The sequence below is a fragment of the Musca vetustissima genome, unplaced genomic scaffold (assembly GCF_032173495.1).
Source record: "Musca vetustissima isolate MV318-11 ecotype Yass unplaced genomic scaffold, APGP_CSIRO_Mvet_v1 utg40404, whole genome shotgun sequence".
Classification (NCBI taxonomy): Eukaryota; Metazoa; Arthropoda; class Insecta; order Diptera; family Muscidae; genus Musca; species Musca vetustissima.
In genome coordinates, this window is record NW_026883971.1 from 22529 (window position 1) to 40340 (window position 17812).

General features: G+C 34.3%; 1 protein-coding gene across 1 annotated transcript; it reads left to right on the plus strand.

Moving 5' to 3' along the window:
* The first annotated feature begins 223 nt into the window (after window positions 1–223).
* Window positions 224–13681, plus strand: LOC133330969 (uncharacterized). The gene is made up of 15 exons (XM_061539367.1): window positions 224–269; window positions 335–577; window positions 649–811; window positions 2358–2524; window positions 2586–2767; window positions 2829–3034; window positions 3096–3249; window positions 3851–3962; window positions 4030–4189; window positions 4285–4412; window positions 9360–9433; window positions 13006–13117; window positions 13185–13344; window positions 13440–13567; window positions 13626–13681. Exons 1-15 carry the CDS (start codon window positions 224–226, stop codon window positions 13679–13681), a joined length of 2091 nt encoding a protein of 696 aa, XP_061395351.1.
* Window positions 13682–17812: the final 4131 nt, after the last annotated feature.

Sequence of the window (17812 nt, forward strand, 5' to 3'; positions counted from 1 at the left end):
TAAAATTTATGAAAGTAGATAAAACGCTGGATAAGAATATATTTTTCAAGATACCAGACAAACTGGAAAATGTATGCCATTTAAATCAGTTAGATTGAAAACAGTAGCGAAAACGGTTCCGAACCCAAAAATCTAGCGGCAATCAAAATAAACTATTATTAACTTAACAATGAGATTTTATTAACAATAACAAATTAAAAAAAATAATAATAAAAATAAAAAAATGGATTCCATACCAAACACTCCTGTAACGGAAGATGCTCCAAAAAGTAATTGTTATTGTTTTGGAAAAAATTAATTATTAAAAAAATAATAAATTCAATTTTTCCCAAAGTTTATCCCATCAAAAAAAGTAATGATTATGGCCATGATTTCGAAACACCAGCGGATTATGAGACCGCCATACAGGTATGTGGGTTTGGGCGATTCAACATTATCCTACTACTGTCCGCCATACCAGCTATTATGGGATCAGTATTTGAAACTGCTGTTGTCTCATTTATTCTACCCAGTGCCGAATGTGATTTGAATTTAGATTTAGTTGATAAGGGCATATTGAATGGCATCACATATGGAGGTAAAGTCCGAATAAAGATAATGTGGATTTTTTTCAAAATAAAATTATTTGTTTGGATTTTCATTGTCTAGGTATGATTGTATCTGCTGTTGGATGGGGTTACCTTGCCGACTCCAAGGGTCGTAAAAATTTACTTATCTGGGGATTTCTGATCGACGTGATATGTGTTATCTGTTCAGCGATATCACAAAATGTTGTACAACTGATGCTGGCGAAATTTTTTGGCGGATTTGTGTAAGTAAATAATCATAACAAAATTAACGGAAAGCTAAATATGTTTAATATCTAACTTATAAAAAGTAAAAAAATCGTTAATTACATCGCCTTTCACGAGGCCCAAAAAAAGGATCTTATATGGTACAAACAATAAACCACCACAATTAAAAATGACGATATATAAGTGTCTTCAAAATGTCAAAGCATGGACGTTCTTCGAACATTTTCGAAAGATAAGTTTCCCTCTCTCCAGTAATCCTAAATTCTAAACTACTGGCAATTCGATGGGAACATGTGGGGGCTCTGCCAAAACGTGGACCTATTTCGAAAATGTTCTGCAAATATGTTTTCCACTCCGCCAAGAACGCGGAATTCCAAGCCACATTTAATTCGGTGTAAAAATGCGGTCTCTAATATAACGAAAATGCAAGCTGTGCTGGAAAATAGGAATTCGGCTAGAAAAGGCGCCACGCAGATGAAAATGACAGCATTAAATAAGCAAGGACCCCAACACAATATTACAAGGGGCGTACTTTCTAGGCAATGATAGATGGTAGCCCCATCACCTAAGACAGATTACAGCAGACCAATCATGACTTACCTGTAGTAGGAAACATTGATTGTCGAAATTAGTCCTTCTGTTATATCAGTAATCAATGACGATACTTTGTTGAAGCCATATGGTCACAAGATGAGTAACAGGAAAAAAAATCCAAAATGTGGGAAGCACTAGGTTGCTCGTTTTTTCAGATGGTGAATTCATACGAAAATCAGAACAAAACTGTGTGAAGTTGCCCACAAATTCGAAAAGTTTTATCGGATCTAGAGAGAAATTTTTGAAGAACATTCCTTTCATTCCATGTGCAGTTTACTGGGGAAGTAATCTAAATACCATTACAGAATCTCGGAAAACCCCTGATATTAGAACCCTGTGGTGGAGTCCATTACTACGTAATGGGCAAGTATTCAAAGTTACCAGAACGCCAAAACACGTTAGGGACTGTATCATACGCAATATTCTGGTTTGATTGAGACCTCGTGAAAAATAGATAGCTATACATTATGCTAGAAATTAGTGTCTTGAGTTTCGTTCTTAATTTTATATTTTGATGATTTATCCACTGGAGCTTGTTCTACGTTATGAAACTGCCATCTATGGTAACCTAGATTCAACGATTTCTTAGATTTTGTACAGTGGTCGGGGTCCTTGCCTATTTTAGTGTTGCCATTATTTTCTGGGTGGCGCTATCTCCGGACATATCTCTTTGCTCTTGATGCCAACGTTGGTTATTAGATTGTCAGAGGACTTCGGGTTTATTTCATATGGAGAGGATTTTTTTTCAAACATTTTAATGCATTTTTCCTCTTCTGTTGGGATGCACTACGCCACTAAGTTTTTTTTTGATGATGAATCTGCAGATTTTATATAATCGGTAATTTTTCAAATCAATTGATTTTGTATGACATCTGACCATCTTTATTTTGTTATTATTCAGCTAGTTCAATATTCTTGTTACCCAGTCATCAATTTATTTTTTTTCATCCCCTTTTCTACAATTTTTAGCATTTGTGGCCCCTTTGCTGTTCTAATTTCATATTTATCCGAATTCCATGGCAGCAATCGTCGTCCACAGGTTATGATGATTGTTGGCATTATGTTTATGATATTACCGATATTGGCAATGTCGATACTACCCAAAGATTGGAGTTTTCAAATATTCAATATGAAATGTGAGTTAAAGTCCTCTAATAATAAAAAAATATATAATTTTTAATTATAATCTCTTAACAGTTGTCTCTTGGAAAATATTTATTGCCATTTGTGGTATACCCAGTTTGTTGGGTAGTCTACTTTTGTGCCTTCTACCCGAAAGTCCACGTTTTCTAATGTCTAAAGGTAGAAATTCTGAGGCAATGGAAACATTTAAAATGATGTATGCCTATAATAAGGGGAAATCGAGGGAGACATTTCCGGTGAGAGTAACTCAAATTATTTTCTCCTGTAAAGTCTAATAAAATAATTTCTTTAATTTAGATCAAAGCCCTCGTAGAAGAGGTAAAACAGAAAAGTCAATCGAAAGCCCCGTATAATATATCCACAATAGACGTTACTCAGAGTTTGGAAAGTAATGTGGACTTAAAATCATCCAAAGAACCGAATAAATTTCGATTACTCTGTTCAAAGAGAAATTTGTGGTTATGCATTGTCGTTTGTTTTATGCAATTTTTTGTTTTACTTGGGTAAGTTAACAATTTTTCTACTATTCGAATATTTTTAAAAATAACATATTTTCATTTCAAGGCTCAATACCATGCGTCTTTGGTTGCCACAACTATTTGCATCCCTAAATGAATATGAACATATATCTTCGGAAGCTACCAGTATGTGTACTATTCTGGAATATAGTGTCAATAAAACGGAAATTGTGAAAAATGTTGTGAAAGAGTGCAGAGTGGTAAGTATTCTATTCTAATAAATCCACGCCTTAGATGGTCCTTGAAAAAATATTCTTTAATAAATCCACGCCTTAGATGGTCCTTGAAAAAATATTCTTTAATAAATCCACCCCTTAGATGGTCCTTGAAAAAATATTCTTTAATAAATCCACGCCTTAGATGGTCCTTGAAAAAATATTCTTTAATAAATCCACCCCTTAGATGGTCCTTGAAAAAATATTCTTTAATAAATCCACGCCTTAGTTGGTCCTTGAAAAAATATTCTTTAATAAATTCACGCCTTAGATGGTCCTTGAAAAAAATATTCTTTAATAAATCCACACCTTAGATGGTCCTTGAAAAAAATATTCTTTAATAAATCCACGCCTTAGATGGTCCTTGAAAAAAATATTCTTTAATAAATCCACGCCTTAGATGGTCTTTGAAAAGAATATTCTTTAATAAATCCGCGCCTTAGATGGTCCTTGAAAAAATATTCTTTAGTAAATGTCATTAATGGTTCCACGCCTTGGTCCTAAAAAATCCACACCGATGTTTCTAATGGTCCGTGAAAAAATATTAAAAAATCAAAGACTAATTTTAATCACAAATTTATTTCAGGTCATAACTCCTGCCACATATACAAACAATATTATCGTAGCCTCTGTGGGTTTGGTAACCTACCTGATAGCTGGAAGTCTGGTGAATGCCATTGGCAATAAACAAATGCAAAGTAAATACATCAAAACCCCTATCTTCCTCTATTTCAAACAAAATTGAAATATAATTGTTCCTCTCAGTTATAGGTTTATCTTGTGCCGGTGTATGTGGCATTGGCCTCTATTGGTCCTCGTCTTCGGTGGCCACCTTAATAATATCATCATTGTATGTTGCACTGTGTAGTATGGCAAATACATCAGCTGTTGGTGCTTCGGCAAATTTATTTCCAACTTCATTAAGGTAAAATATAAAAAATATTTCCTATATAAAAATTTAAAATCATATTTTTATTATTTTTTTTTTTTTTAATTTAAATTTCGGATTTTTTATTGCAGAACAATAATTGTTTCAATGGCAATGATGCTCGGACGTATTGGTTCAATATTGGGTAATGTGCTGTTTCCAATATTTATGTCATTGGGTTGTATACCACCGTTTGTTATGGTCGGAGCTGTTTTATTTAGTAAGTTTCTACTGAAGGATATGTTATGTATTTATATATTAAAATTAAAAAAAAAAAAATATTTTTCAGTTGGTTGCATATTGGCGGCAATATTACCGAATACTAGTAAATTGGAACTTAAATGATTTGTTGTAATGGAATTAAGTTTGTTATGAACAAAAAATTTAAATAAAATAAAGAAAAGCAAAATGAAACATTTTATGCCTAGGAAAATGCACAGTTATTTGAAGTTCAGTGTGTTTGAGATCAGGGGCCAAATCACAGAATTCGTCATTGAGTTGGTAAATTTTTGGTGGTAAATTTTTGGATCACCGCATTCGATCGTAATTTATTTTCTCTACTACTTTTTTTACAATGCCGTAAACATATGGTAGTAAGAAATTGGAAGCGAAAGAGAATGTCAAAATAAGTTTTTGTGATCAAAATATGTTATTTTGTAGAAATTTATATCGTTTTTGTCTGTTAAAATATATGTGTACAAATATATTACACATTATATTATGAAGTGAGTGATTGTAACTAATAGTCAAGAGAATCTTTTAAATATGTTGTTGAATATATAAATTTTCGTAAATTTAGTCGTTTGTGAGGAATTTATTTGGAGGAGGGTGATATGACATAATTAGGTTTGGTCAAAATATGCATATATGTATATATGAATAGAATCGTTCCATATATCTTCTATAGAGACATTCTATAAGTCTTCGATAATCCAAAAAAAAAACTCACGCTTTACTGAGCTCTCAGAAAAAATATTGTATGAACTGAAAGAATATTGTATAAACTTCACGCCTTAAAGTTCTCTCAGAAAAACTAATTTATAAACTCCAAGTCTTAATGGGCTCTCAGAAAAGATATAACTCCACGCCTTAATGGGCTCTCAGAAAAAATATTTTAAAAAGCCCACGCTTTAATAGGCTCTCAGAAAAATATGATCTAAAAAATCAACGTCTTAATGGGCTCACAGAAAAATATTATTTAAGAAATCTACGCTTTAATTGGCCTCGAATAATATTATTAAAAAAACATGCTTTAATAGGCTCTCGGAAAATATTATTGAAAAAATCCACAGCTTTATGAGCTATCCGAAAAATGCTGTTTAAAAATCCACGCTTTAATGGGCTTTGGAAAAATATTGTTTTAAAATCCTCGAGTTTTTAGTTATTCTTTCTGCGATCCCATTAAGGCGTGGCTTTATACCCTCCACCATAGTATGGAGAGTATAATTATTTTGTCATTCCGTTTGTAACTCATCGAAATACTCATTTCCGACCCTATAAAGTATACATATTTTTGATCAGGGCAAAATTCTAAGACGATCTAGCCATGTCCGTCCGTCTGTCAGTCCGCCCGTTTGTCCATCCGTCTGTTGTAATCACGCTACCTTCTGAGGGAATTGAGATAAGGTACTGAAATTTTGCATAGGTTTGTCTGCAGGCAGGTCAAGTTCGAAGATGGGATATATCGGTCCACGTTTAGGCGGCATAGCTCCCATATAACAGTACCCCCCCCCCCCTAATTTTCAGTATTTTGGGGGTTTTGATCGTATTTTTCCACCGAATTTGTATTTTGAGTATTGGTATATTTAGTATTTTGAGTTCTTAATAGGTACCAAATCTCTCCACAAAGAAATATAAGTATAGGCGCATTTTTTTCGGATAGCCACCATATAAGGGTACCCCTAATTTTCGGTATTTTGGTGTTCTTGTGCGCGTTTTTCAATCGAATTCGCTACAATTTGGTATTTTATAGTCGTATATGCTAACAAATCTCCCTACCAAAACTTTTTAATATTCGCCCTTTTTGGGCTCGTCCCCATATAACACCTTTTTATACCCTTAACCACACTGTGGTACAGGGTATTATGTCTTTGTGCATATGTTTGTAACAGGCAAAAGGAAACGAGATATACCCATGGTTCCATTTGAGAATATGCATAGAATCACTTTTTAAGTCGATTTATGCATGTCCGTCCGTCTATCTGTCTGTCGACGTATTTTTGTGAGCAAAGTACAGGTCGCATTTATGATCCGAATTGGATGAAATTTGGCACAACTCATTTGTTTGGCCCAAGGACGAACCCTATTGAAATTGGGAAAATCGGTTCAGATTTAGATATAGCTCCCATATATATTTTCGTCCGATTTAATATAAATGATGTACCAAAGTCCCTAAATATCTTTCGATTTGCACGAAGGCCTAGAGTGATTTCTGCCAAATTTCGTGAAAATCGGTCCAGATTTAGATATAGCTCCCATATATAGATTCGTCCGATTTCATGTAAATGGTGCACCAAAATCTCTATATATCTTTCGATTTGCACGAAATTTGGCATACCGTATTGAATTGAGCCTAGAATGATGTATGCCAAGTTTCGAGAAAATCGGTCAAGATTTAGATATAGCTCCCATATATAGTTTCGCCCGATTTCATGTAAATTGTGCACCAACGTCCCTATATATCTTTCGATTTGCACGAAATTTGGCATAACGTACTGAATTGAGCCTAGAGCGATGTCTGCCAAGTTTCGTGAAAATCGGTCCAGATTAAGATATAGCTCCCATATATAGTTTCGCCCGATTTCATGTAAATTGTGCACCAACGTCCCTGTATATCTTTAGATTTGCATGAAATTTGACATAACGTACTGAATTGAGCCTAGAATGATGTCTGCTTCGAGAAAATCGGTATATATTTAGATATAACTCCCTTATATTATAGATTGATTGAAGTAATTGACGCACCAAGGAACCAATATATGGCTGATAGGAACAAAACGTACTGAAATTAGCATAACCTAACCTGTGACAAGTTTCGTTGAAATCGGTTCATATTTGATATAGCATCCTTATATAAGTAAATTGTGCATCAAACTCCTCATATTTGTTAGATTGACATCAAATTTTACACAACGTGCAAAATTGAGCATAAAATAACATAGTTGGGTTTTCTAGAAGTACAGACCTAGCCCCAAGTACAGACCTAGCCAACGGATATTTGTTTGAAGTCGATTTACATACTTTTGTTCCATTGTAACAAACGAATGGCATGTTTATGGATAGATCTAGGTCGTTTCACATTTAGATAAATATCACATATTTTATTTCATACAATTTCATGATAATAGTCCTGTTTAATATACCCATAGTGGTGAAGGGTATCATATAGTCGGCCCCGTCCGACTTTACAACTTTCCTTAAAATAGTTATATGATTTGTTTCGTGTTTGGGTTTGGTTCTAAGACTCTGTTGTAATAATTTCATCTGCGGAAGATACGAAAAAAATTAAATATAAGGTTCGATAATTTACCTTATATATATATATATATATATGAACTCTAACCCGCATTTAGGTATAGCCCCTGTGTGGGAGGAACCAGAAGTAATGGACCGATATTCCCCATGTTCGAACTAATTTTGGAAGAAATAATAGGATGGGATGAAATCAAATTTTTTTGAAACAACATTGGTCCAAAGAAACATGGGGTCAAGGACCAATATTTTGGACCACAATCGGTTTGTAGAAATTTCGGTATAGGTACTCTTTTTGGTATGTTCCCTATGTTTTTAGGATGCCTTTAAGATTTTTTTTTTAAATTGTGGAGTGGATTTTTTAAATTATTTGTTCTGTAATGCGATTATGGCGTGGATTTTTGAACTATTTATTTCTACGATCCCATTAAGGCGTGGATTTTCTAAATTATTTGTCTCCTGAGAGCCCATTAAGGCGTGGATTTTTTTAGAACGATGTGTGTTAAGTTTCGTGAAAATCGCTTCAGATTTAGATATAGCTCCCATATATACTTTCGTCCTATTATAAGTATATGGTACCCCTAACTCATACTTTTTGTTAAATTGACGCGAAATTGCACAATTGTGTATAGAATGACGTAATTGCTTTTTGTAGAAATTCAGACATAGCCCATATATATTTTCGATCGGATTCACGTCTATTCGGGTTCAAAAAGTCAAGGGGTGTCCGATTGATATTTGCTTTAAATCGATCTACAAATGAAGAGTTTAGTATAAGGCATCGATTTTTTAAAGATATATTTCTGAAACCCAAGTAAAACGTCGTTTTTTTAAGTTATATTTCTGAGACCAGATTAAGGTGGGTTGTATATAAATTTTGTATAGCTCGTATAGAACGGTACGGTATAACATAGTTTGTCATCAAATATATTGCTACTCATTTTCGGTATTTTTAAATGTAACCCACCCACGTTTACTCAGAATTTTTAAGGTTTTAATTGAAATTTACCATCGAAGTGGCAGTAATTTGGCACTTCGAGTTATTGGATTTTGGAACAAAGTCTTTGCAGACTTTTTTCGATATAAGTCATTGCGGGTTTATGGAGATGCATACATATTTAGAAAGCAAAGAACATTCCGAGTTCTTTGTAGAGGGGAACAATTTTTCCGGAACTATTTCAATGTAAATCCATATTTGGCCTAATGGGCCCTGCCCCATATATAGGTTTCCCCAAAAATTTACTTTGCCTATTGTTTCAGTAGCAGAAAATCCAATTGTGCTATAAGTGTGTGAAAAGGAACTAAAAATTATTTTGCTAAAAATACAAACACACGTTGTAAAGTCAATGGCATGATTTTTTACAATCCAATAAAAAGTATGAAAGTTAATAAAACGCTGGATAAGAAAATGTGTTCTCAAGATATTAGGCGAACTGGAAAAAATATGCCATTTACATCAGTTAGATAGAAAACGGTAGCTAAAACAGTTCAAAATCCAGAAATCTGCGGCAATCAAAAGAAACTATTATTAACTTAACAATGTAATTTACTTCACAACAACAGAATTAAAAAAAAAACAGAAAATGGCGTCCATACCAAATACTCCCGTAACGATGGAAAATGCTTCAAAAAGTAATAGTTTTTGTTATTAAAAAAATGAATTATTAATAAATAAATAAATTCAATTTTCCCAAAGTATATCCCACCAAAAAACTTAATGGTTATGACCTTGATTTTGAAACACCAGCCGATTATGAGACCGCCATAAAGGTATGTGGTTTTGGGCGATTCAACATTATCCTACTTCTGGCCGCCATACCAGCCACTATGGGAACAGTATTTGAAACTGCTGTTGTCTCATTTATTCTACCCAGTGCCGAATGTGATTTGAATTTAGATTTAGTTGATAGGGGGCATATTGAATGACAGCACCTATGGAGGTAAAGTCTGAATAAAGATAATGATAATTTCTTTTTTAAATAAAATTATTTTTTGCATTTTCATTGTCTAGGTATGATTGTATCTGCCGTTGCATGGGGTTATCTATCCGACACCAAGGGTCGTATAAATTTACTTATCTGGGGATTTCTGATCGATGCGATATGTGCTATCTGTGCAGCGATATCACAAAATATTCTACAACTGATGCTGGCGAAATTTTTTGGCGGATTTATGTAAGTAAATTATTGACGGAAATTGTCGAGGGGGGAAAATGCATTTCAATATTTCCCATTATCCCAGAAAATATGTTCAATAACACATAGAAAAAATCATATATTCAATTTGTCATTTGCAACATCTGAAAAGATTCATCGGAGACCACACAAAAAATAATTATTCTAAATTTGAATTAACATCTATGACGAATTCAAATCTACAGGGGCAGAGCTGAATAACAACGGACGCGTTCACAGGTTGCAAATAGCCACGGACAATAAGCGGGTCCTGGGGGAGAGTCTCGGAGGAAATGAACGAGTGCATATGGTCCCAGGACAGATGAGGTGGGAATGGCCCTCCAAATATCCAACTGTCAGGTCACGTTTTTCTATGTGACCTCCCAAAGGCCGGGGGTGCTAGGTGACCTTATGCCCATCGGTGTTCACGGTTTGCAGGTCAGGGTCCCGACTGTATTCGAACGGAGTCTTGTTGATACCTGGGCGACTCAACAAGTTTTTAGGGCTTAGTTGCCGAGTTCTCACTTAACAAAACTTCTATGAAAAAATATAAATGTTACAGATTGCAAGTTTTTGACTGATGTTGTTGTAGCTGTCTTGGCACTCTCTGTCTCGAACTCCACAAGGTTAGAGAAAAAGCTTATCAAACGATGACGACCAATGCTAACCTACTGGATCATTATTTTGTCTCATCGAAGCCGATTGCTCTCGATGACGGCAATGCAATTCTGCAAAAGGACCTTCTTCTCGACCTTATTCAGAAGGGTTTGCGAAGAAGCAAAAGAGGATGGAGATCCAAACTCCATCTCCACGATATGTAGAAAAGTCTCGGATTTTTGAGGCAGTTGGCCTTAGAGATTGCTGATGACTCTCCCATCGAAACGATGGACGAATCACACACATAAGAAACTGCCAAACACAGCAACGCCAATGAGATCTCTCACAAGAAGATTTAGCGAATTTACCTGTTTATTGAACGGGATAGAGATTCGATCACTGACAAGGAATTCCTTCTAATTAAGAGGAATATACAAATTAAATTTGAAGTTTTCGCGGAACTATCAGAATGATATTGCGGGTGACTTCTTAATAGATAAAATTCTTACGTCAGCTGCGCAGTCGTAACTAACGTAAGTAAAAGCTCTGGTATGTCCAATAACTACTGAATTTAGCAGATTATAGACAGGAGCATAATCACATAACTTGTTCGTAGCAACCTGTATCGTCCCCGAAAGCTGTAAAAGGCGTGACAAGGACTTCATCAGAGGTGAATAGCCCGGTATCATCCCGAGCCTAGGGAAAATTTGGGAGACGATACCCTCAACATTAAAAAAGGAATTCGATGCACGCCATCTTCACACATTTTACCACAGGGACTACAAAAATCACATCACTGATGACTCTCCCATCGAAACGATGTACGAATCACACACATAAGAAACTGCCAAACACAGCAACGCCAATGAGATCTCTCACAAGAAGATTTAGCGAATTTACCTGTTTATTGAACGGGATAGAGATTCGATCACTGACAAGGAATTCCTTCTAATTAAGAGGAATATACAAATTAAATTTGAAGTTTTCGCGGAACTATCAGAATGATATTGCGGGTGACTTCTTAATAGATAAAATTCTTACGTCAGCTGCGCAGTCGTAACTAACGTAAGTAAAAGCTCTGGTATGTCCAATAACTACTGAATTTAGCAGATTATAGACAGGAGCATAATCACATAACTTGTTCGTAGCAACCTGTATCGTCCCCGAAAGCTGTAAAAGGCGTGACAAGGACTTCATCAGAGGTGAATAGCCCGGTATCATCCCGAGCCTAGGGAAAATTTGGGAGACGATACCCTCAACATTAAAAAAGGAATTCGATGCACGCCATCTTCACACATTTTACCACAGGGACTACAAAAATCACATCACTTAATGTGCACATCAATCGATTAGACAATTCAAACTACTTAAAAACCAACAATTCTGCGGATGACAAAAGTCCCGTCCCAACAAAGGCTTATATCGAAGCAATTTATGCAAATGCGTATTTAAACCTCCAAGTCCCGGGATTTTGAAGTACGGTGGGAAAATGAATTTAAAAAATCTGTAACCTTGAATCTCCAATCATTCAAGGTTACAGAATTTTTAATTTTCACCCAGCAATCGCAAAACCATGAGATAATCTCGAGAACCCCTTGATATTAGAGTCCTGGGGTGGTGTCCATGAATATAAGTACCACTCAATGGACAAGTATTCGGAGTTACCAAAACGCCAAATCACGTTAAGTACAGTAATATATTCAATGACCTGATTGAGACCTCGAGAAATATTGATAGATATATCTTATGCTGCGAATGGACCTTCCTAAGTTTTGTTCTTTAATTTTGATGATTTGTCCGCTTACATATTTTGTGTTGACGCCAATGTTGGTTATTAGATTTCATTTTCAAATATTTGAAAATCACTTTGAAATACGAAATACGATTCTAGAATATAGTGTCAATAAAACTGAAATTGTAAAAAATGTTGTGGAGGAGTGTGTGGTGGTAAGTAGAAATTTTTAATGATTTAAATAAAAATGTTCGTTAGGATCGAATTTTATATCCTGCAGCATAAAATGGGCATTCAAAATACGACACTTTTTTTAAAAATTCTTTAAAAACCCCACGCCTATTGCTCTCAGGATCCTTAAAAAATATTCGTTAAAGAATCCAAGCGTATTGTTCTCAGGATCCTTAAAAATTATTATTAAAAAAATCGACGCCTATTATTCTAAAGATGCTTGAAAAATATTCTCTAAAAAACCTTGGACCTAGAATAAACAGTTTTCAACAATAAAGAACCATTAACGTTGTAAAAATATTCTTCAAAAAATCCCCCCCAATTAATGGTCCTTGAAAAAATATTCTTCAAAAAACCAACCCCAATTAATGGTCCTTGAAAAAAAATTCTTCAAAACAACCAACCCCAATTAATGGTCCTTGAAAAAATATTCTATAAAAAGTCCACGCTTTGGTGGATGGTCTTTAAAAAAATATTCTTTAAAAAATTCACGCATTGGATGGAGAAAATATTCATTAAAACCCCATGCCTCTGTTGGAAGGTCCTTGAAAAAATATTCCTTAAAAAATCCATGCCTCTTACTCTAAAGGTCTTTCCCAAATTTTCAGGTCATAACTCCAGCCACATATACCAATAATATTGTTGTGGCTTCTGTAGGTTTGGTTACCTATCTGATAGCTGGAAGTCTGGTGAATGTCATTGGCAATAAACAAATACAAAGTAAATACCAAAATTCAATACATCCTATTACAAGAAAATAAATAAAACTCTATTTTTTTATTTCCAGTTATTGGTTTATCCTGTGCCGGTGTCTGCGGTATTGGCCTCTATTGGTCCTCATCTTCAGTTGCAACTTTAATAATATCCTCACTGTATGTTGCACTGTGTGGTATGGCAAATACATCAGCTGTTGGTGCTTCGGCAAATTTATTCCCAACTTGTTTAAGGTAAATTACTTAATTATTTATAATATTATACTAAAATTAATTATTAAAAATATTTGAATAATAAATTCGGACTTTTTTTGAAATTTTTTATACAGAACACTAATCGTTTCAATGGCGATGATGGTTGGCCGCATTGGTTCGTTATTGGGTAATGTCATGTTTCCAATATTTATTTCATTTGGTTGTATACCACCGTTTATTATGGTTGGAGCCGTTTTGTTTAGTAAGTTTGTTCTGCAGGATCTGGTATATATTTTTTATATAAAATGTTATTTTTTCAGTTGGTTGCATATGTGCTGCAATATTACCAAATACTAGTAAATTGGAACTTAAATGAATTGTTGTAATTGAAATAAATTTGTTATGAATTAAAAAAATAAACAAGAAAATACAATGTGTTTGAGATCAGAAACCACTCGAACGTAGCTCGATCATACATGAACTGATAATGTAAATTCGCCAGGCGAGATATAGGCATCCTTGAACACTTTTTGTATTCGCACGAACTCCTGGTCATAAAAAAATTTGGTTTTAATGGATAAAATGCGTCGTGTCGATTGGTCCGATGCAAATTTGAAAACATATCATCGGGCTTCGAAAGAGGTTTATAAAAAAATGAAATTGTTGTGCACCATGACATATTTTTGACCGGACAAAGTGTAGAATTTCTGGGTCACCCATCAATCCAATGACTTTTATTTCCGCACATGAAGAAAAAAATGTGGGGTGAACGATTTTCTGTAGTGTTCATACCTCATGTTTTGGAGCGGAGTGAAAAAAGTGCTTTACGTTACGGGGTCAAAATTTTTGTTGATATAATTCGAATCTACACTGATTAAAGAATGTCTCTACAAAATTTCAAATGAAAATCTCAAGAACTCTTGAAGATGTAGCCGATTTATTGTGTCAGCATCAAGTGACGGCTGAAGGGGTTCTCAAAATTTAAACGCGTTTTTCTCTAAACATTTTTTTGCGAATGGCGGGCACGATAACTCAAAAACTAATAATCCAATTGGTTCCAAATTTTGCAACGTTTCTCTGGGAGTGTATAGCTCTCGTATGAACTAGGATAAAGCCAATCGGTGAAGATCTTCCTTATTTTTGAACTTGGTTTTTGGTCAAAAATCGGTTATTTTTCAAAAATATTTTTTCAATGGTCCACCATTTTGTTAATTTTAGAGCGAAGTCAATAATCCTAGTTCATACGAGAGCCATACATTTACTCTTTCTAACACCGTTGGAATTTTCGGATTCCGATGTTCCAGTGAGGAGTTATCATGCCTGCCATCAAAAATAAGGAATTTTCTTTAATTACAAAAAACAATAACAAAACAATAACAAATTTTTTTTGTAAATTATTTTTCTTCTCTTTTAAATCTTCAACTATATATGTGCAAGGTTACAAACCTTAACAAGCATTTGTATTCATTTACCAGCCCATTGAAAATCTTGAAAAATTAAAATCGAGAATGGGGGGGGGTTCCCCTTAAGTATAGCTCTCATATATTTCATCGTACTATTGCATCTAAATCCCCAGCATTTGTCTAGAATGTAGTGTATTCAGTTTTTAAAATCGGTTTATATTTAGAAAATGCGATTGAGGGAATATTTATATGACATCAAAATCCATAAAAATAATAAAACCAATTTAGTTAATAAACGTACCCAAACTCCAAAAATTACAGATGTTTGGCGGCTAACCTAAAAAAAGTCCAGTATTTATAATTTTGGTAGTTAGATTTAATAGCTAATGAGAAATACCAAGATAACAGGAAAATTGATTGAAGAACTTGTTTTGTACATCTATGGTCACTGATTACAAATTTAAAATCAGATTCTTTAAATCAAATAAAATTGGCAATTCAAACATAAGATAAAATTAATTATTTAAATTCTTAGAAGTAGGGTATACAACTATGACATATATTAATTAATTTCGAAATAGTTGGTTGAAAAACTTGGTCAAAATGCCGAATAATTCGGGGACCGTTTATATGTGGCCTACACCGAAACTTGAGTCTATACTGGTAGTTTTTGGTACCAATATCCTTTATATGGGAGCTACTCTAAATAGTGGACCAAAGTTGATAATTGACCTCAAAATATCAGATTACAGCCAATTTAGTTGAAGGTGAGACTAAAATCTTAAATTTTTATCATCAACATGAAATTTTAGTAAAAATACCACACTGTGGTGCAGGGTATTATGTCTTTGTGCATATGTTTGTAACAGGCAAAACGAATTAAGATAGACCCATGGTTCCTTTTGAGAATATATGCATGTCCGTCTGTAGATGTTAAATTGTAAACAAAGTACAGGTCGCATTTATGATCCGATTTGGATGATATTTGGCACAGTTCACTTATTTGGCCCAAGGACGAACCTTATTGAGATTGAATGAAATCGGTTCAGATTTAGATATAGCTCCCATATATAGTTTTGTCCAATTTTATGTAAATGGTGCACCAAAGTTCCTACATGTCTTTCGATTTGCACGAAATTTGGCATTGAGTACTTAATTAGGTCCAGAATCATATATGTGCTAAGTTTCGAGAAAATCAGTTCAGATTTGGATATATCTCCCATATATAGTTTTGTCCGATTTTATGTAAATGGTGCACCAAAGTCCCTATATATCATTCGAATTAGGTCCAGAATGATGTGTGCTAAATTTCGTGATAATCGCTTCCGATTTAGATTTCGCTACTATATATATATATATAAAGATCCAAATTGTGATAATATGAAATTTTGACTTTTTTTTTGAAAAAATTTTACAAAGAGAAAACCATTTTGTTTTGTTTTTTCTTAAATTTGATTGAAATTTTTAGTAGTTTTTTGGGTTCAGGAACGGGTTTCCAGTAAAAAGCTGCATAGTTCCCATATTAGAAATACACCTAAAACGTTTTTCGGCTCTAACTGAAATTTGCTAACCCTAAATAGTGGATCAATATATTCCAGGTACTAGCTATGTCTATGCAAAATGAGCTCAATCGTGATTTCAATAGACAATCAGGCGGACATGGTTAACTAGACATATAATTTTATTCTGATCAAGATTATATTAGGTTGTAGAAAACCTAAACCTTATTTTTTTCGACAGATGGCTGTACTGATAGATTTCTCGTAAAATATCGATCAAACAATTTCAGATTTATGCTCGTTGGAAGGGTGACATTTCGCAGTAAAAATTATGTTGCTGTTTTTTGTTTGGTGCATTCAGTTGTGAGTTACAGGGTGTTAAAAATGAAAGTGAACATTCGGTATATTTTACAGTCCTTCTTTGTCAAAAACGAAAATGCAAACCAAGCGGCTGAAATTGTGAATGGTGTTTATGGTTCCGATACTGTAACAGTCAATTATGTGCAATTTTGATTTCGTAGATTCCGTTTAGGAATTTTTGATTTTGAAGATGTACCTCACACAGGTAGCCCGGTCGTCGAAAATGTCGACATTAAAATCGGAAAAATTATCGAAGTTGACCGGCATGTTAGAACTCGTAACATCGCTCAGGAGCTAAAATCGAGCACAAAACTCTATTAAACTATTTACAATTGAGAATTGGCCAACAGGATAGGCCAGAATTGACCAACAGGAGCGGTGTCGTGTTCCATTAGGACATCGCTAGGCCACACACATCTACAGTGACTCGCCAGAAACTTCGGGAGCTCGGTTGGGAAGTTTTATTAACCCACCATACAGTCCGGACTTGGAACCAAGCGATTATCATAGTTTTCTTGCATTGCAATTTCTGCAATGATAAACATTTGGTATTCAGGGAGGATTGTGAAAAGCGACTACTGGAGTTTTTTTTTGCAAATAGAGAGCAGGACTTCTATTCGAAAGACATTATGAAGTTACCTTTAAAATGGCAACAAAATTGTGCATATTTGGCCCAAATCGGACATTCCGAAGCATGTTAAACAAAGTCCTATAGTTCATATAAAATAATGGATTTCTTTTTCTCCAAACTAATGTATATATATATATACATATATATGTGGACGTTAAGCAATCTCAGTAAATATTTCGAGATGTTGCAAACGGAACTAACAATAACCAGCTATTGATATTTAAAACGACTTTTCTATTTTATGGGTTTATATGGTTCAAAATTCAAATCCTGTATTGTGTGGATCTTCTAAAAACTGTATGTTGATAAACACTTCATCATAAGGTGAGGGGAGTTAAAAATATTGTCGCTGCCAACACAACATGCCGTTGACGGAAAGCTCCCAATGTTCCAAAAAAATATTATGTTGCAAGTGCCATTATCATATACGAGTATATTTGTATGTTTGTTTTATAATGAGTTCTAGGTTCCCAGAAATCAATGCTACCACGTCTTCGTCTTCGATTACATTTCAAACATAATGAGTTGTTTACATTATCAGCAGCTCTTCAGCGGTGTGTTCGAATTGAATGGAGAACATCTTTGCTGTATTTGCCAAAGATAAAATTGATGAC